The 21,539-nt window shown below is 46.9% G+C and overlaps 1 protein-coding gene across 1 annotated transcript in view; it reads right to left on the reverse strand.

Annotated features, from left to right (window-relative positions):
• The window catches only part of T265_02317 (hypothetical protein), a gene marked incomplete at both ends in the record, with an annotated part of 31,172 nt that overhangs the window by 4,902 nt on the left and 4,731 nt on the right, over positions 1-21,539 (reverse strand). Inside the window, 5 exons of the mRNA XM_009166531.1 lie at positions 5,188-5,249; positions 5,947-6,287; positions 9,886-10,191; positions 13,175-13,291; positions 15,090-15,170. Of these exons, the coding sequence (XP_009164795.1) occupies positions 5,188-5,249; positions 5,947-6,287; positions 9,886-10,191; positions 13,175-13,291; positions 15,090-15,170 (907 nt within the window). The remainder of the gene's footprint in view (positions 1-5,187; positions 5,250-5,946; positions 6,288-9,885; positions 10,192-13,174; positions 13,292-15,089; positions 15,171-21,539) is intronic.

The raw sequence follows: 21,539 nt of genomic DNA on the forward strand, positions 1-21,539 counted from the left end.
GCATGGAAAACAGTACTCTCTTCGGCAAACGATGGTTTGGCATACGCAACACATGTCCCAACCAACGTAGCTTCTGGTGCTGGACACATTCTTCAATGGAAGTACCCGTTACACAACCGAAAACACGCTTTCTAACTGCCTCGTTACGGATTCGCCGACACAAACCCATACGAGATATGGCTCTGAGACAACGATTATCGAACATCTGAAGACGTCTCAGGCCCGCTGCTCGAATGGGCCAAGTCTCACAGCCATAAAACAAAACAGCCCATACTGTAGCTTGATACACACGTCCCTTCAGATTCAGGGATAAACCATTCTGACGCCATAGGTGTCTCCAGTTAGCAAACGCGGCCCGAGGCTTGCAGATTCATGCATTCACCTTGTCTGCCACACTCCTCAAAGGAGGCAGACATCGGCAAAACTGTGTAACGGTCTAGAACGGACAAGCTCGGTACAAAGATGGAGAGAGAGAGTGGGGGCGTGTGCGTGCATGTGGCAACCAAGGTCATCTGATTTTTTTCAGAGCCCAGTGTTCTCGCCTAAAACGTTGTGACACATCGGTCCATCACCACAGCGTTTTTCCGTTTCTCGAATCATCTTGCCCTTGCTGAAACTAACAGTTCCTGGCACACCCGCATTCTCATTTGGTCTGAAAACCGCCAAAATTGTGGCGACGACGCAACCAGATAATTCGGTAAGATCAGACGGGCGACGTACTTCAGACGGAACATGTATCTTGCGAAAACCTTCGCAAGTCACATTGCGGAAAGGATTACTCTAGAGAGAGTACTCTCTCTCTGATAAACGGTCATACTTCATAGAAGGATATGAAACTGACCAATTGGGAAATGCATAAGCGATCCGCGAAATTTACGGTTGTCTCATGCAGGAAACTGCAGCGGATGGTCTTGTGAAGGTCACTCCGGCAGGCTGTAGCACCTGTCCGTGGGCGGTAACATGGTTGGAGATGAAATAAGGAGTTGATCGATGAAATCCTTCAAAAAATGTGGGAAGGTCGCCTTACTGTTTCTATCCTGAACACGACTACGTGGATTGAAACGGCTCCTTGATGTCTTGATCCCAATCAGATGTCCACCGCTTACACACTGTTAATAGGAGATCGAAGGAATTAAACCGAATCCCTCGTTTGTGATCTCTTTTAACTGAGTGTGCTGCACTAGGCCGCCTCATGTTCCAGTTGATCCGATATCGTATGCATTGCCCAAACGTAACACACTACTCATAAGGTTGCTGAAAACGTTTTGACCGCCCACGACCGGTTTCACCCTTCTGGCGATTCATCAGATAGGCGCAGTCCCTGAGTTTCTCTCAAGCTTATGTTCTATTTGAAACAAAACTTGTGTGAAAATGAAAGTAGTTCTTGAAATCTTTTCAACTTGGGTTCCTCAGCGGCAAAAGCCGTTCATTTGTAAACCTTCTCCACTGGGTTCAGATCCGATGACTGCGGATGCCATCCTTTAGAACCAATAAGACCCCTTGAGCCCTGTTGGGAGTAACGGGTTGTGTGCCACAGAATCGATCATCCGAAAATCGCCCTGAAAATGTTTATCACTAGCAAATAGTTTTCTCAGGTGTGAGGCGTCCCACAATTACACTAGACTTTTTGCGACACAAGCCTTACTAAACACTCAAGAAGCTGTATGCTTAGGAGACTTGCCGTACTACGACAGAAGGGTCACCTTGGGTTGGAAGGTCACTAGCACACTGTCCCCAAAATTGGGACAAACCAATGCATTCCTAGCTGACGCCAGGTCGTCCGCAATGGGATGATGTGCAGTTCGGTATCTGATAAAGAATTAGAGTCGCCAGAGCGGCAAATGGGGCGATGGAAGATTGTACCACGCATGCCCAACTACCATTTCCACAGAATGCGTTGTTTGTCATTCCAAATCCCTGCTGGTGGACATTTCGCCGGGAACAGGCGACGGCGAGGCAACACAAGATGAAAGCGAGTGCAGTTAAACGGGATGTTGCAGAATTTGAAGCTCTCACGTGACCTCCTAGGACAGGTCATTTGCGGGCAATATATCACTATCAAGCTTCTTGAATGTTCGTCGTGCGCTTGGCTTAGGGTGAACAGAGTTTGCAATAGATATCAGACCGATCCGGTTGATGGTGTCTTACTCCGGCTTGATGCTCATAAGAGTTGATTTCAACAGCTTCTCACTCCTTATTAAGGCGTTTCAGTGATTGTTGTTAGGCCTTTGCGATTTATAAAATAAAAAGAAAACCGTTCAGCTGTAACACCCTTCCCGTGTTTAGCTGCCATGCCACCCGAAGGTTGCACGAGGGTTGGGATACTGCCACGTTGCCCAAGCCTAGACAGGGGAAGTCGAGTGGCGGAGGTCGGGTTCGAACCACAGACCTTTTGGTCAGCAAATTCGCGCACTAACCACTTCGGTCATCTCGCCCCACTCAGTGAAACCCGTACCTGCTGGATAAATATTTCACGACACCCACTTTCGACTGTTGCTCTGTTTGTCGAGATTGACAGTTGGACTGCAAACGTTTCACCGCCAATCGAGGGGACATCATTGAATGACTCAACCAAACAACGTACCGGAGCTGTCCACAGTTCGCAAAATCGCCAATAGCCAACTATAACAGGACAGCTAATGTCCGAAGTGAGAAGTCTGGGGAGTATTAGGAAGCAGGAACTGGGTCTACGTGATATCCATAATAGTTTAATGCGACAGGGGAACTTAAAAAGCCCGTGTCCAAGACCAACCCAGTTTTAAGAAAGATGGCCTCTACTACAATTTCCCCTTCGCCTTCCTCTGCCTCTCGAGGGACAAAATTATGAAATCAAGAGAGAGGTGAGGACGCCTGCTCCTAAGATTGAAAACCCTACAGGAATTTGGTGGGGGGTTCCTGGAGGAAAGGAAGGTGGCGGGAGTAAATGCATTATGCTCAATAATAGGAAACACTGTAAATCGTATGGACCTTCCTTTGAGAAATCAACGTTCGATGGGACTGTCATGCCACCCGATGGAAGCACAACTGCCCCAAACTTAGACAGGGACAGTCGAGATGCCCGAGGTTTGGGTTCGAACTACGAACTTTTAGATCGGTAAGTTCGAGCTCTAATCACTGAGCTATCTTGGCCGCAAGTTAACGTCATCTCGCGAACTGACTCTGTGCGCATGAAAGATGCACGGACTATGTCCCATTTAAGTGCACGTTAGTTACCTGTAGCTGGATAATTGAGTGAGCAACTACTATCTGGTAATCTTTGTAATGTACCACTCATAAGGTTGCTGAAAATCCGTCGACAGTTTCGCCCTTTTCGGGGCTCATCAGTTAGGCGCAGTCCCCGAGTTTTCGTCAATTTAATGTTCTACTTGAAACCGAATTGCACGAAACTAGCGAATATACATTCAACTGCAAACTAATTCGGCTTTTCGAGAGACTCACCTGGAACCCAGCTGAATCTCGCGTTTGTAGGCAACCGAATATACTGCACCAGGCAGCCTCATGTTTCGGTCGCTAGGATATTCGAGATGTCGCGATATATGTATATCTTTGTAATGTACTATTCAACACAGATTTTTTGTTGCTTACGCCTGCAAACACTCACTCAGACAAGCAAGATAGAAACTGACAACAGGGACGTCACTGACATCCATCATGCAGCATCCGTAACCATTTTGTCGTAGATCCCATGAAAAATGAGGAACGGTCTCTTGTAGAACGGCCTGAAGAGTTGAGTGGTTACAAGAATTGCAATATATATATATGNTCAGCTGCGTTCCAGGTGAGTCTCTCGAAAAAAAACAAATTAGTTTGCAAATGAGTGTATATTCCCTACTATCCGTTTCACGTTCAATCATTCACCAATATTCGGGGGTCTAAATAGCCGTACACTGTTCGTCAGTTTTTCTTTTCATCAAACGTCAACACAGTAATCTACAAACAAAGAGATCACAAAACTGGCCTCAGGTGACCTCGTGCCGATGTTAGGCAGTTGCGAACAAACGAGCATGGAGAGGACTGGGAATCTGACAATCCAACCAACGGTAACAAGCCATCGAAACAGGGCATAAAAAAGCTTCGAAATGTCTGATCCAGTTCCGGTTGGACAGGCGAGCGAAGCGGTTGTTTTCTTAGACAGGAGGTCTGATGAACCAGCTGCTCACCAAGACATTGGCACAAAAGAGGGATTCAGTGGAGTCTTTCGTTAATATCAATCTATTTTGCAAATCAGTGTACGTCGTCCAAAGCGTACAGTTTGGTATTCAAGTAGAACATGAGGTTGGTGAAAATTAAGGTACAATGTCTGATGAACCCAAGGGTGAAACTGGTGGTGAGCTGCCGAGGTGTTCTCAGCAACCTCATGCACTATGCCAAGAAGGTATGGAGCAGACTTGGGCTGCATGTAGGGTCGGAGTAAAAGCCAAAAAACTGACCAACAACAGCGGATGTGGAGTGGGAAGCTCAGTGGATTTTATGCTGTCCATACTAACTGAATACGGGATTCACTAAGGACGGATAAGTCGCGAGGACCGCTGAGGTGTAGAGTACCGTGCATTACGTTAAGTACGGATGCTGTACAGTGAATTGAAATGCGCTTGTAAATGAAACGGGAGAAAAGCGTTTCATCCAGTATGATGTCTCATGGATTCCGTCGATGCTTAGAGCCGTACCTAAAAAAAACTGAAGATCTCACTTTTCATAGCTTATATGTTTCCGATCAAAGTCTTACCGGGGAAGAGGTGGCCAACCCTTGACTTGGCAGAGGAGTATGGAGGAGATCACGAAACGCTTGGGTGCTGTCGGTGCTACTCGCCTTCCAGGATGGGGACCGCGTGATCCTCACTGTGCGTGGTTGGAGACACTACATGATATGGCTGCCAACCGATGTCAGTGGCGTTCTTGTTGTCAGTTTGTATCCAGATCGCCTGAGTGAGTATCCGGAGGTATAGGCACCTTGGAATGATTGTGGTAAGCTAGCACTAAGTCACTTCCACGTCCACCCTCACTCTTTTCTTCACAGTAAGGCTTTCAAATAAATCATGGTTGTACGGCAGTGAAGCATCGGTGTTGAGCACTGACGCCATGCTGTCAATGATGATGATGATGTTGTTACCGGGGGAGGAGAACGGTAAGACTGTTTATGACATCGCTGGAGCTTGGCTTGAAAAAACAGCAAGAATAGGAACTCACGTCCACGAAAAATCGATCGATTCAACTGAGCCATCGTCTCCGGTTTCTATCGTGGAAATACACTGAAAAGCATGCAAAATGACATTCGTGGTCGTTTAGAAGAGGATCAAGACATCCAGCTAATGTAGAAGAGAACTTAGTGTACTGAAATGAGGAGTTCCTAGCGCCACCTCCCAGGTCTTAGGATGAGATAGATCTATGAAGGTCAGTGAGAGCTCACAGTTCAGTTACAACTAACTCTCAAGCGAGACCACATCAAGGAGGATTCGAACCGGAACTCTGCATCTCGACTTCCACTGTCTAGGTTTGGGCAACCTGGCAGTATCCCAGCCCCCGTGCCAACTTCCCATGGGTGGTTGACAGTAAGGTATCAAAAGTATGCTACTGCTGAACGATAATTATTACTTAACCCTGGAAAACGGGCACCAAAGCACATTTTCGAGGAAGTTGGTGAAACGTAAGACAAACCTCTTTGTGAGCCGAATGACCTAAGCACTGAAGTGAACTTCTCAAAGTAAAATGGACGTACACTGGGTTGTGACTGACGTACATGATATAAAACCTGTCGTAGGAGAGTATCAATTTTTCACTGAGGAAGCTAAAAGTGAAACTCGGAAACCAAAATATTTCCAGGTGTTGCTGAGTTGGTGAGAGTTAACAAAGGAATTAAATATTAACGTATAACCTCCAGGAACAAAACAATCGGTATCTTCATGATCCATCAATTGCTGCCATAAGAAACGAAATTGAACGAACTACCTTTGCAATAAATGAGGAGTCTGATGGATCCGTTTGTCTAATAACAACCACATGGATAACTCCAGTGCCACCGATTGCTAAGAGTTCCCGGTCCTTCAACTGTGAGTACAATGGCTTCGGTTGTGGACAAGCTAAAGAGAAAACAGTTGGCGACTCTCCGGGATCCCCGCCAACGTTGGGCTCATCACGACGTCCATCGAGCTGGACTGAAGCCAACGGTTGCTGTGTTTTTAGGTCCCATAGGCGGAGTTCAGCATTCTGATAAAGTACCACCAGTTTCGGGCGATCAGTATTGATGGACGGAAGATAGAATGTGGCAGCCGAGGCAGGTGCACCACTGCCTGAAGAGAACATCATAATATATCAGTCAAGGGGATAAAATTCATGCATAAATGCAACATCGTAAAAAATCGTTCGACTGTAGCACCGTTTCAGTGCCTAACTGCCATGCCACCCGAAGGTTACACGAGGGCTGGGATACTGCCAGGTTGTCCAAGCCTAGACAGGGGAAGTCGAGAGGTGGAGATCGGGTTCGAATCATGAACCTTCCGGTCAGTAAATTAGTGCTCTAACCACTTGGGCCATCTCGCCCCTACTACTAACAGGGACTGAATCAATCGTGTCCATCTACACGTTTCGAGTCAAAAACTACAATGTCGATCAGCCGGTTAATGCAATCCTGGCTAAAACGTCCGGCTGACATACGCATTCGGAACCTTGCGTACACAAATCTTGCTTTGCGAAAGCGAGTGTCTATGGGCGACACCATTTCTCTACACTGACGCACGAAAAGTGATCTCGTCCTTTGACCACTGTGAAAAGAACATTTGAATGCGTGTTTGGCTATTGGTTTGGCGTCATCATCATCATCCTCTGAAGGAGGCACGAAGATTAACACAGGTCTCGGTAGACAACGTTTCAGCACACAGCCGACTCACCATGATTGAAGATTTTGGATGTTTCCTGCGACTGAGGTCCCCTCTGCACAACCAAATACCCGTTTTCCAATTACCTCGTAAGGGATTCGTTGACGCCGTTCGACACCAACACGTGAGACATTGGTTGTCGGAAGCCTGAAGACGTCTCACGTTGTCTGTCCGAAGAGGTCATGTCTCATAACAGTACAGCAACACAGCCCTCAGTGTAGCCTGGTACACGCGACCCTTGAGACCCAGTGGTATGTCTTTTTGACGCTGGTGACGTAAATTAACGTGTTAGCTATGTCTGACCGTGTACTTTGTTCCGTAAGCCAAAACCGATTGGCTAGATGTGAGCTGAGTACAAGTGCGACACATCAGTCATGTGGCCAGTTCATGAGGAGCACGCACGGCGTAATAAAACGCTTGCCGAAGTTTCTTCCCTGATCGAGTGAAGCCAGAAAACGAGAGTGAACTAGCGCACAGGTCTTTTTATTTATAAAACATTAAAGGTGTACTGCGGGGCGAGATAGCCCAAGTGGTTAGGGCGCAAATTTACTGACCGGAAGGTCCGTGGTTCGAACCCCACCTGTGCATGTCGACATCTCCTGTCTAGGCTTGGGCGACCTGGAGGTATCCCAGCTCTCGTGCTTCCTTCGAGTGGCATGACAGCTAGGCACCGATAGGTGTACTGCATCAGAATCGACGGTTCAATGGCATCGTACAGTACTACCAGAGGTACTATTCAGTCGACTTGCTTTCCAGTGAAAAGTAATTTCAGAAAGCAACATGCAGTAGCTTCAGAGGATAGAGAAAGAAACAACGTCGGTAGACAGCTTGTTGAAAAACACCACAGATAGAGGCCTGTAGCTGAAACCAGAATTCCACAAGCTCAACCATGCTGTTTTGTGGCGATTTCCCCAGTATGTTCATCATGCTCCTCCAAGCGCTTCACTACTGTAGTCATGCCTTTTTGTGTGAGTTTTCTCCGAAATTCACCAGTAGTCTTCAGCACGGCGATGTCTTATCACTTTCTCGTCTAATTTTGAGCTCACAATAACTATGCAAGACACTTCTGTGAAACACCTCAAGGATTTTGTACGTACAGACGATATCGCATCCACATTCTAGTGAACGTTCAGCTGTAACACCCTTTTGGTGCCTAGCTGTCATGCAACCCGAAGGAAGCACAAGGGCTGAGATACTGTCAGGTTGCCAAAGCCAAGACAGGGGAAGTCGAGATGCAGAGGTCGGGTTCGAACCACCGACCTCCTGGTCAGTAAATTCGCGCTCCAACCACTTGGGTTATCTCGCCCCCATACACATACCGTTTGTATAATACCGTCTTATGGTTCCGTTTACAAAGTTTACCCTCGAGATGCAACGTAGTGATGCAAAACTAAGCAAACATCACTAAACTTGGGCATGACATCAAAACCACCAGGGACAGTGGACAAACGAACTCATCTGGATGGTTGCATTACACCAAAAGGTAGCACTGCGAGTTGCTGGCAAAATGCACTAAAGCCCGCCGCACTTACCTCAAACATAGATACCTATGGGGTCAACGTTATACTGGCCTGTGAGCTCGAGATACTTCACCGATTAAGGCGCCAGCTTACTGACCGGGAGGTACATGTTTCGAACTCAACCTAGGCATCTGGAATGCTTCAATCAAGGTTTGGGCAACACGGTAGTAGTGTAGTCCTTCTGCCTCCTGCGGGTGGCATGGTGGTTTCGCAGCTGTCGAGCCTACAACATGACAGCGCTTCCAGTGTAACAGTGGGTACTACTAATGGGGACATGCAAGTAGTATGTTTTCTTGTGAATCCGCTTTGCGTCTCTTGAAAAGTGAGACCTATTACGGAATTTGTGGAGTCGCATTTACTTGTATTTGAGCAACAGTCAAGAATATCCAGGAACGTTTAGGAAGACGCGTTCAAGGAGAAGATAGATATTCAGTTTCCATAAACAAGATGCATGTGAGAGTTTTGCTTCCCTGTCCAATAGTCTGTAACTGTTCACTTGACGTTTTCTAAAAACTCCGTAGCGAAAGCCTTCTTCCTTTCACTGGTAGTAGCGCAGCTCTCCTGCCTCTTGTGGGTGGCATGGTGAATAGGTGCTAAAAGGGTGTCGCAGCTGGACGACTATATTGGTCTATCGGGTGTACAACATGACAGCGCTCCCAGTGTGGCCTAAACGCCAGTGTGAGAAAGAGATTCGACCATCGCGCTTAGGCTGCACCAACCAAGCTAGCTCGGTCAAGTGCCCCAAATAATAGGTCAACGATGGTCTTGTCATGCCCAAGTGGTAAGTCCGTGGTTCGAATCCCACCTGAGCCTCTCGACTTCCTCTGTCTAGGCTTGAACAACTTGGCAGTATCCCAGGCCTCGTGCTTCCTTCGGGTGTCATGACAGCTAGGCACCGGAAGAGTGCTACAGCTGAACGCTTGTCGTGCCCTGTTTGATGGAACGGGCTGCGACGGAAGGCATCACAGGGTGGGCAACACACAGCCCGGAGAGGACTCAGGCAAAGCGCAACAATGGGTCTCAGACGCGCTGCCGCATGTACTCTTCCACGTTCGTGTATCCCAAGTCGGCGATAACAAGCGCTCGTGTTACTCGGCAACACGGTAGTGTTACGCAGCGAGTATATTTATAGTATTTTCTCCTAATTACTACCCAATTAGCCTTATCTAGTTCCTTCTATGTTATGAGGAAAAAATAAATAATCGTTCGGCTGTAACACACTTTCAGTGCTTAACGGCCACGGCACTCAAAGGGACCACAAAGGCTAAGATACTGCCAGGTCGCCCAAGCCTAGACCGGAGCTGTCCAGATTAGGTTCGAACCACGGACCACCTGGTGAGTAAGCTCACTTCTTGACCGCCTATCTATGTAGACCTCTGCCACATTATGCACCATATCCATCCTACACTATTCAATGCCACACGTAGCGGAGATTAGAACCCTCCACACATACTAAAGCGGTTCATGGCCGCTGGACTGCACTGAACCCTTACCTGCTAAATATTTTACAGGTTTTGTTGTTCCTTTAGAAGTGGACGCACTGATTGAACGAAGCACCACTAGGCCGTCAGAATCACCGGAAGCCAACACTGCTGGCAGTGGTTTGGTCAAACAGGTGGATGATGGTTGCCACCAACAAAGCCATTGTAGGTCGCCCACAGTGTCCGAATGTATTAGCATCCATGGCTGCTGTCCGGTTTCCGGACGAAGCCAGACATGAACTCCACCGGCCATGTCTCCCGTCGCCAAGTATGTCCCGGTCGCACTGAAAGCAACGCAAGTGACAGAGTCTTCATGACCTGAAAAAAGAGAGATAACAAATAGGATCAAATCAGTGCAGAAGGTGGCCCAATACACTCGATAAAGCATTTCCACATTGATAGGAATCATCACTTAATGTCCTGTCCAGGTTAGGGACAAAAGTCTCTTAAACGTGTGTACGTAACGTCGATTTCCGCCAACACCACATCTTATAGGTGCGACGTATGCTATTCCTCTCTACCTCTGTAGTAACGGTATTTTTCTCAGCTTAGTTCTCGGTCTGAGCCTCCCAAGATAGCGTTCACGTTAAGACAACCACAAAAGGTGCACAAGGTATATTAACGCCCAAAACGAAGTCAGGAACACTTGTACAGCGCTTCATATATATGGCGTAGGCAGCAATAACTTTCTGGAAATTTTGACGCGTTCTGCATGCGCCACTGGTAACCGGCATCCGGTCAATACTGGGTCATGATTGGCTGTTGGGTTCAGATTTTCGACCAATCAGATCTCGGCCTGATGCCGGACCGACAAGCGTCCCTAATTTCTGGCTAATATTGCGTGGGATGGACTTCTCGGCCGTAGCAGCACCTGACTGCGAGCGGTAAAGAGGGACCCGTGTGGAGTTCCACCTAACAAACTTCTCTCTCCGCCTCGCTCACTAAGCTATAGTTCATAAGGATTTCCCTCTCTCCTACCCACAGAATGGGTCACCTACAGCACCCTTTCGGTTCCGAGTCACCATGCCACTCGAAGGAAGAGCGAGGACCAGGGCACTGTAAATCTGTCCATGCCTAGACAGGATCAGTCGAAATGCAGAGATTGGGCTCGGATCCTCCGGTCAGTAAATTCGCGCCTTAATCACGAGCCACCTCGAGCTCCTCACCCAAAAAAATATTATGTGAACCCATAGCTTCGAGCACGTTATCCCACCACGCTTCCGCAACACGCATTCACATACTGTGTGACCACACCAAGGTGGCTAGGAAAATGTGTGAATCCACTCATAAGGTTCTGACTCCACGCCGGTGTTGAGCCAATAAATTGATCAGTTACATGGCCAATACACAAATCTTCAAGTCTCGCACGATAACACCGCTAGGACTAGCCGGTTCACAGGGTTGACAGAAAACCGGGAATGCAGCCTTCAGAAAAGGAAGCCACTGTAGTGCACTCTGCTTATCGTTCCGGCTAATTTCTATGTTGAAGTGAAAACGGTCAACCGGGTTCCAGTTCACGAGGTCTGTATCATCTCTTTTGCGTCCACAGAAATTATCGACAACTTTTGCCCTTCAAGAGCAACTATTCAGATGGGTAAACGAGCTGCATCAGAGTGAGTGATACTCCAGAACGAACTGCTGAAAGCGTTGGACCCGATGTACAGCAACCGATCATATTTGTGGTTTTGATCAAAAGTACTGCTACACTGTCGAGAGTCCGGTCTGCAAAGCGTAGAGTTAGTGGCACAATGTTCAACACCAGAATTTTCATACACACCGATTTACCGCTATACTGGCGTGCGTCACAACGGAAAGTAAGCGTCATTTGTCTTTTGCTGTTCCAACCAAATTGTTTCCAATAGTTCATCCACTTTTCGCCGTTTTCACTATTATTTCCAGGGACTTTTCGGCTCCCCGGCTTCAGATTACTAGTCAGACTAGACTATCTCGACCACAGTGAAACGCGGCGAAAACTGGCGTTAAAGTCGCACACGTTCTTTGTAATGTACTACTCATAAGGTTGCTGAAAAATCGGTCGACACCCAACGACCGGTTTCGCCCTTTTTGGGACTCATCAGGTAGGCGCAAACCCCGGGTTTCCATCAATTTTATGTTCTACTTGAAACCAAATCGTACCAAAATAGCGAATACACTACTCACAAGGCTGCTGAAAATCTGTTCTTGTCCAAGACGGCTGGTGTTCTATCACGCAGCTCACAGCATATCAGCACTTCAGTGACAAACTGAAAGCACTGTAAGCCAAGAAAATCAGTGGTGTAAACTTGGGATAAGCTAGACGCTATCAGTTTCACCAAAGGACTCATCAGTAGGCGCAAATCCCGGGTTTCCATCAATTTTATGTTCTACTTGAAACCAAATCGTACCAAAATAGCGAATACACTACTCACAAGGCTGCTGAAAATCTGTTCTTGTCCAAGACGGCTGGTGTTCTATCACGCAGCTCACAGCATATCAGCACTTCAGTGACAAACTGAAAGCACTGTAAGCCAAGAAAATCAGTGGTGTAAACTTGGGATAAGCTAGACGCTATCAGTTTCACCAAAGTGGGATACCTTTTTTGGCGCGCGGTCAAGCAGTCAGACGTAACTGTGGATATGGAAAGCAAAAACGAGCAACCTGGAAGGCGTCTTTTGAGCTGAAATCAAAGTCGAGGATTCGATTCCAGTCAAATATTACTGACAGCAGAAAACTAGACGTACACAGTTCATGAACTGGACACACGCAAACAGGTCGTTGGTGGTGTCATTTTTATTGCAACAACGGCATTGATGACGTCACCTCTCGATTGGTGATGAAACATTTACAACGAACAAAATGATCTAACCCAGCGAACAGGTTGACCACCAACTGGACAAACTGAGCTAAAAAAAACTCTTCTGTATCAACAGCGGATCGTTTTATAAAACTGACTATTCAACTCCGAACAATAAAGGATCCGAAAAAGCCCACGGTATCTGTTGTTCCTGGATGGGGACCACGGGCCATGTCAATGGTTGAAGACATCGTCAGACATGGCCCAGTCGCACCCTCAATGGCGTTCGTGTATCCAAACTATTGCCTTCAATGCATAGCTCCCTTTCCAATCCCCCCAATTGACAGTCCACTGACAGTGACAAGTACGCGCACCAATTTATCAACTCCCATCTCCAACGCGCAGCTGCTTATCCCACCTCCCCAGATCATCAGTGGATGAAACTGCGGCAGCTACAACAACTGTACGACAAGTACGCGGTTCTTACAGCTGACAATGGTGATGATGTTCCCACAAACCAAGACATACCTTCGGTGGTGAACACCTGAGCTCCAGTTTCCACCTCCCAGACGATTGCCACATGATCCTGCCCTCCAGAGACGAGGTACTTGCCCAGCGGATCGGATGCGAGGCAGAAAACACTTTCTTGGAAAAATATGGAGAAATTGTAGAAGCACCATGAGATATATAAGGATGGGAGACAAAAACAAGACACCTAAACTTATACATTGGACCAGTTGATGTAGTCGACCCACACTGTAGTAAGGGAATAGACTGCGAATGAGCATGTGATGTGCCTGCATCCATGGTAATAAATATACTAATATACTTAAGTAATATACATTAACATAATATACATAGCATTATATATACATTATACCATATACATAATATACAGTAATATGATAATATACATTATATACATAATATACTACTATACTACTAATATTACTATCGTTTATTTTAGGAGAGCACGGTCACAGACATAAAAAGTAACATCAGACGATGAATGTGGAAGGGCTAAAGGAGAATATTGGATAAAAAAAGAGAAGCGTCTCAGTCGAAGTCATGCTAGTTCAGTTCCCAACGTATGTAAGAATTTTTGGTATGGAAACGCGCGTGTAAAAACCAACAACCGAAGAAAGGACAGACAATGTTGAATGCTCTTTAGGGCGCGGTAAGCGCTAGCACAGTCAAGACTCACACAAAGTGTCCGTCATACTGGGTCTGGTGTGAGGTTCAATGGCAAGAATGTACGCTCAACGCCACGTACCAGGCAGAGAGCCCACAATGGCAAGCAAACACAAATCACTGACTGCGACCTCAGGGAGTGCCAGTCCAATACTACTACTGAAAGGAAGAAGACCTTCGCTGCGGAGTTATTTATTAGAAAATGCCAACTGAACAGTTACAGACCACTGGACAGCGGAGCAGAGCTCTCATATGCATCTTGTGTACAAAACTGAATATCCATCTTCTCCTTGAACAGGTCTTCCTGAACTTTCCTGGATATTCATTGACTGTTACTCATTGACTTCATTGACTGTTACTCAATTGCAAGCAAATGCGACTCCACAAGTTCCGTAATAGATCTCACTTTTCAAGAGATGCAAAGCGGATTCGCGGGAAAACATACTACTCGCATGTCCCCCACTAGTAGTATCACAGTTACACTACTACTAATAATAATAAGAGCTCGAGAGAGCTCGGTGGTTAGGGTGCAAACATTCCAATGGAAGGTTCAAAAATAGCCTGTGCATCTCAACTGCTTGTCTTATTTGGAAAACCTGACAGTACCTGAGCCACCGGGTGGCACATCAGTGAGGTTACATAACTGCACCTCAAGCATTCCGTCTTATAGGTCAAGATTCTTGAGTGAACGACCAGTATGAAAGAAAAGTGAAAAGATCAGTCTCATGGATTTTCACTCAAATTACACCGCGATAAACGTGAAAAGGATAGATCCACCATGCCGGTAGCGAATTACGCCACATGCGACTAAATTTCACAGTCTCTAAAGACAGGGAACACAAATGATAGATACCAGCCTCTATGGTAAAACTGTCCAGTACTAGAGGAAAAGAGCTGGAGAGGCATGAACCCATAGAGGAAACTTGATAATATCGAATAAAGGTGTCCTTCTTTTATAGAGTAGATTGGCCGGAGAAATCGTTCAGCTGTGGCACCATTTCGATGCCCAACTATCATGCGGCCACAAAGAAGCACGGGGGCTGGGATACTGCCTGGTTGCCAAGCCTAGACAGGAGAAGTCGAGAGGCAGAGGTCGGGTTCGAACCACGGACCCTCCGATCAGCACATTCGCACTCTAACCATTCGCGCCACCAACTGACCGGAGAGGGACAACTGTATGAGGAAAAGGGAACCAAGTTTGAGTTGCTGTGAGTGAAATTCAGAAATCATTGAAAAGTACCCACAATGTTACCTTTGTGACCGTCTAGTACCTTGATCGCATCATCATGACAGGGGCGCTGTCCCTCTGAGTCAGCCAATTCGGAATCACTTTCTGGAAAGCGGGGAAAAGTGGAGAATCTGTTAAAGGAAACGCAGTAAGTACATGATTTCGGCAAGTATTCCTCGGAAGATGCTCAATGGTTTGTTACTACAACTGCGGCTATAGAACTATAATGACGAAGTAGCATAAGCAGCCAATAACTTGTAGACATTAGCGATAAGTTATGATTTAACATACCCGCTACGCTTTAGGAGTGATAGTGCGCGACTGACGGTCAAAGAAGCACTATTCTTCGATGTTTTTCGCTCAAACCCCGAAACACCAGTGGCATTAAGCACGTCACAAAGAATGAGGTGGTTGCTGCCCACCTGAGTAAAGCAGGACACTTCTAGTTCACCATGACACCATATTAGGACTACAAGCCCAAATGTGTTGGAATATTGACGAATTGGGACCATTGGTGTCCATCGAAGATGTCCCATCGACTGAAGACTTGGTCGGTCAAATGTGGCGAAAAGGTCAACGTCCACAAAGTCTAAAACTACCAATGACACCCAAGTACGCATTCACAAAACGGCTGTGCGAAATACCGGCAAAAAAAGACATCATGCACGATCTGAATAGACATAGAAGGGGTCCATGAGAACAACGGTCAATTTCAATTAGTCAGCTACAAGCCGTGTACCATTGGTTCCAGCCAGTTCAGTTACGATCACCGGGAATAAGGGTAGTGAGACATAGAGCCAAGCACTGGAGATAATTGCCTGTTCAGTTAGTTCGGGAACTGGGTAGCTACGCATTGAATCCCATAGCTTTGATGCATGACTGCGCGATTGAGTCATGTCCGCCATTACCATCAACCACTGGTGAGTTTATTCCGGGGGTCCCCATCCAAGTGTCGACCCAACTCACTTTACTGACCAGTGTTTCCATACGTCGTTGCCATTCGATTGCTCCAACTCAACACGAGATAAATAATACTCTAGCACGAGGAGTACATGTCCTAACCACCGTAAAACCACGAAGCCTGAGTAATCCATCTATCGCGGGAAAGTTCCTCCTTCTTAAAGCCATCTGGCGTACCTCAGCATTACTGATCCGATGTCCCCTAGATCTGAACGATACTTCAGAGACACCGATGATCAAACACTGACACCTTTCTCACGTCCCCCATTCATGCAACCGATAAACCATCTCACTATGGAAGTCATTCAGTGACATTAGTCCATCAACTACTTCAGTGGAAAAAAAATTAAAATTCATTGGTGGCACAAAGTGAAGAGGACAGGATACTACCTTCACGAGGAAACCCGCAAATGGGAGTATTCCGTTGAGGTGATGATTTTGACGGCGTGTATTCCCTCAAACACAACCCCATCTCAAGAATACAAACTATCTAAAACTTTCTGATTCCCCAACTAGGCGACCTGTTCTTCGGTTACCAAAGTTTATGTCTAATTGATAGCTTGTGTCCAATAGCTTACTGAAAATAGAGAGTACACTAATGATAAACCCAACAACTTTACTACCGAGCCAATGAGTCAAAAATACACGAAATCCCGGGCTGACAAACGTTAGCGTGTTTGAACTCTGCTCGTATCCAGTTAGATGATTACGGGAGGCAAGAACGTGCTAGAGTTACGAAACACTGCTCACCGCCCGCCGATTAAATGCTTGAAAGCCCTATCAAGATTTAGCCTCATGAAGTTTTGGTAGAGTTTCAATAAGTGAAATTAGATCGCAGTATGAGACTTCTTGTTGGGAAGGCCAATCTATGCTGAAAAGTCGAGAAGCACTGGACAACTATCTCAGCTTTACTGGCAATCACCTGCAATGCGCATTTTACAAAACTCAGAGTTTCGAAGCCGCGACCTTCCGTCAGTGGCTGAAAGTGCGATCGTTAGAACTCTGATGGACAGACAGCAGTGTGATTAGCTCTCATACGCAGAACATAGCGCCACTCATTCTTCAATCACGGAAACCACTCACATGTCCACGTATTGACTGGCTGCTCGAGTCAAGACTTCTCAGATGGACATTTTACTCGGGAAAAATTTCCCTGAGCCAAACACACTGATCATGTTATTCCGCTGGTCCTTTCGAGGGTCTGACACCGCCGGCAGTCACCGAACCAGACGTGCCAATCGGAAACACGATAACCACCGGGTGCCATAAGCACGACCTACGTGTAATTGCGCAGAACGACAGGCTTTCCTTGGCCGAAGTTTACCTGACTTGACCAATAATCGATCGTATGCACACAGCGCGGTGCAATAAGACATGCGACAACAGAGTGGACGGTAACGAAACTTGACGAAGGAACGAAGCATTGAATGATGATTCAAGGTTAATTGAGCTTCCTGCAGTTTCCACGGTTTTCGTTTTTTATTGCGATGTATCTTCGTGATGAATTACATATATCATTCTTATCTTGGTTCATACGATAAGCACAAAAACCACTATTTTGCAGTGAAATCGACGACAGGAACAGTAACGGAAACGAATGAGTACTAAAATTAGGAGTAGTCACTCCAGAAGCGAAAGTGTTTACCTCACACTCACGGAATATGATGAGAACAACCAAAAACTGAGACATTCTCACTCGGATGCACAAGGCATTCTTACTGAACATCCAACCGACGAGGAAACATCCTAGTTCAGATGAGGGCATCGCATCTCCGGAAGATGTCTACTCGATGGGAAAGACATTGAACGCCGCTCAGCTAAGGTGTTACTGGACGACAAAAATGCAGAGTAAACACGAAATAGGTTCCCTATTAAAATTCGATTCCTTAAATAGCAGTATTTTGCTGTAGGGAATGGAGAATATCATACTCTTCAATATAGGCACAACATTCACGTAAACTTGTAACTCAAAATAGCCCAAATGAGTAGTCTGTCTACTGAAATCAATTATCGATGCCTGTCCAACCACAGTGAGATGTGGAACCAAGTCCGAAATTTCTGGTATACAACAGCCGAAACCATCTCTCGGATGACGTTAAATACACCCTGGATGGTGAAGGATATCAGGCTGATACCCGGGTGGTTTTCCCATGACTCTCTTACGTCCTTTTTGACCATCGCGAAGGTCCATTCTCTTTTCGTTCCAAATCTTCTTAATTATAGTCAGGCAGTTCACCACTTTCGAAGAATGCGAGGTGTAAGCCATGTGCCTTCTCACGCCTGAGGATCAATACCTCAAGCTGGATTTCGATTTTTGAAGGCGCGCTGGCGTCGATGTTCCATTCAGGCCCACTGTGTTCTTCCAGCGGTTGTGTTGAAGGAGTCCGGCTGAACGGTCCTTTGAAGTGCTCAGCCCATCGCTCAGGATGACGATTTTGTGAGTCATCATCATAACCATTGTCAGCTGTAAGAACCGCGTACTTGTCGTGCAGTGGTCGCAGTTGCCAGTTTCGTTCACCGATGATTTGGGATAATTAACTGCGCATTGGAGGCTGGAGCTGGTAAATTTGTGCGTAAATACGGCACTCACAGTGGACTGTCAATTGGGGGGTTGGTTGGGAAGGGAGCTAGGCATTGAAGGCAACAGCTTGGATGCACGAGCGCCACTGAGGGTGCGACTGGGCCGCGACTGACAATGTTTCCAACCATTGATGTGGCCCGTCTCGGGGTACCCATCAAGGAAGGCGGAAATGACCAGCGCAGCTGAGTTTGCTGGCAATGGCTTTAATACTTCGCTGCCAATTCATTGTTTGACAGCCTCTGGCTCGTTTCTACCCTTCACGTGGTTGTGCAAAAAGAACCCTTTGAAGAAGTCGGGCGATTGGCATACTCGGCACATGGCCAAGCCAGTGCAACTTATGCACTGTGATCAGTTCATTATCGGGAGTGAGTTGTGTCTTCCGAATACCGTTCGACGTACTTTAGCATTGCTGATCCGGTGTTCCCACCAGACTCGGGCAATGCTCCGAAGACATCGATGGTGAAACACCGAGTCTTTTGACGTCCTCAGCGTGCAACGACCAGGTTTCTGATCCGTATAGTAGTATGGAGCGCACCGACCCTCGATAAAAACGTCTAGCCATGACACTTCTGGTGCCTAGCTGCCATGCCACCCGAAGGAAGCACGAGGGTTGGGATACTGCCAGGTTATCCAAGCCTAGACAGGGAAGTCGAAAGGCAGAGGTCGTGTTCGAACCACGGATCCTCCGGTCAGCACATTCGTGTTCTAGCCACTGAGCTATCTCGTCCCCGATTTGACATAGAGTACGGAAATTAGAGGCTGTAACGTAGATTAGATCTTTTGAGGCTGGCAAGTTATCTTGGCCTAATTTTTCTGAGCGAAGATTTAGACAAGGAACAGGGAATTGACAAATGAGCTAATCACACTGCAGTGTTCGATGAGTGGGAGGAGCGGAGTTGCAAAGACTTCCTGGTATTGGGTTTGGTTGAGGTACCACACCCTGAGCCTTGGACTCAAAAGTCCGATCCACAAGGCAGTGGATGTAGGGTTTTGTTCGGGGACCCTGCTCCTAGCCTCTCTCTCAAAAGTCTGAACGGCGAGACAGCAGTTGTTAGGATTGGGGGAACTTTCCTGGAGCCAATAGCTCAAGAGTCTGGCCCGCTTGATTGCAGGGGACCTGTTTGGCCTGTGGGCGCAGAGAGTAAGGCACTACCATCGCACATCTAATGCAGCAGGTGCCTTTTTAGCAGCATTGAATTCTTTGGGTTTTAAAGTATTTCAACCGCGTGGAATAATGCGCCGGCGTCACGGGAAACCGCTGGGCGATCGGAGTGTGTAGTTTTTAGGGTAAACCTTTTCTAACCGTCCTTCCTCTGAGAAGGCAGCATCGCTGCTTCCAAAATATGGACATCCCGGTCGTTTGGGGAAAACGCCTAACAGCTTTAAAACTCCTATTGCAGGGACCAGTGCGACAGTAGAGGGACTCACCGTCCTTCGTCAGGTTCCTCTCCATTGGACTTCCTGACGTCGTTGAAATTTGGGGAACTGGGATCCAGCCAGTATGGCCTACAAGACCGCCGCAGCATACAGACCTGACCACCATAAGTGACAGCTTTAGGTTGGGACCCGAATTTTATACCTACAGATAAGCAAACTGATGTGATTGGCAAATTTCTTCACCTGAGCAGTCGCAACTCTGTGGCTAAGGACGAAACCACCCTTCAGATAGGGAAAGTGAGGAACGTTTTGTTAGCATGACATATGCGGCATCGACGCGACATCAACCTGCCTATGAACGACCAACATCTTGAAAAAGCCCTCTTCGCTAAGCTGGTCGTTCGAAAGACGTTCCTGTGGATGAATTGAAGTCCCATTCTTCTCGTAGAGCGCTTTACTAACAGTCGCCCGCCGCGACCCAGTTGACTAGATTAGCTGGAATAGGACGCGGTGAATTTCCGTTGCGAGAGCTCCTCCATTTCTCTGAAATTTTCTACCCGCCAGCGATTACCACCAGTGCCTGGACTCTTCACTACCTGGCGCACCCCTCCGTAATGGTTTACTGTTGTTATGGTCTTGGTATTTATAAAAACTCTTGACTGTGACGGAACCCAGTGCACAGTATTCTCGGTCAGACGGATTCAAAGGCCGCGAGCATAACTCACGTTTTCCAGTCGTCACCGAAATCATCAATATGGCTATTGAGCTGACTGAATTCTGTAACCTCTTCAGCGGAGTCAATTCGGTTAGAGAGAAATTGGCTGCACAGACGCTTTTCACGTGATGAACTAAATGGCATCCAACCAACCGCTGAGTTTCACAGGAGGAATAAATAGATATACATGCCACCACAATGTTGTCAAAATCAAGTAGTGACTGCAAAATTAACTACAATCGCGCAGACTAACTGTTCACCGCAACACGGTCCAGTTGACCCGAAGGAATGATTGCAGTTGAAGGTGCACCTGGACTAACATATGTGAGCGCGCACTGCCTAGATATTATGGCGATCAAGCATCAGTACTAAGGTATTGCGTCAAATACGATGACGAGTGGATGGAAAATAAAGAAGTCTTCCCCAATGTCTTCGCCATGGGTGTCAACTTCACGTCGGCATTCGAGATGGATTTCCCCGGGAACTAATCTACTAACCCCCCCCGGCTGATAACACGAGCACGTGAGAAATGTCAATAGAAGCTACCTTCCTCAGTATCAGAGTTGTCGTCTGCCGGAGCGTGTGCTTAAAAAACACACACCGCGTATCGCGTTCAGAAACAACTGAACTTAAACGACCAAGTCAACCAAAACCTAGAGACGATCGACTGGAGTCCTGTCCAGTTAGACACTCCAGATACCACAATTCACTCCGTCATGACCACCAGAATCCGAATAGTAGAATGTGAGAAATCCGGGTTCATCTTGAGCGATTTAACGGGGCACGTCCCCGGGACACAAGAGAAAAACAGGTTTGAGCAGAAGATATCTCGTGTCCGGAT

Source organism: Opisthorchis viverrini, assembly GCF_000715545.1.
Source record: "Opisthorchis viverrini unplaced genomic scaffold opera_v5_28, whole genome shotgun sequence".
NCBI classification, from domain to species: domain Eukaryota; kingdom Metazoa; phylum Platyhelminthes; class Trematoda; order Opisthorchiida; family Opisthorchiidae; genus Opisthorchis; species Opisthorchis viverrini.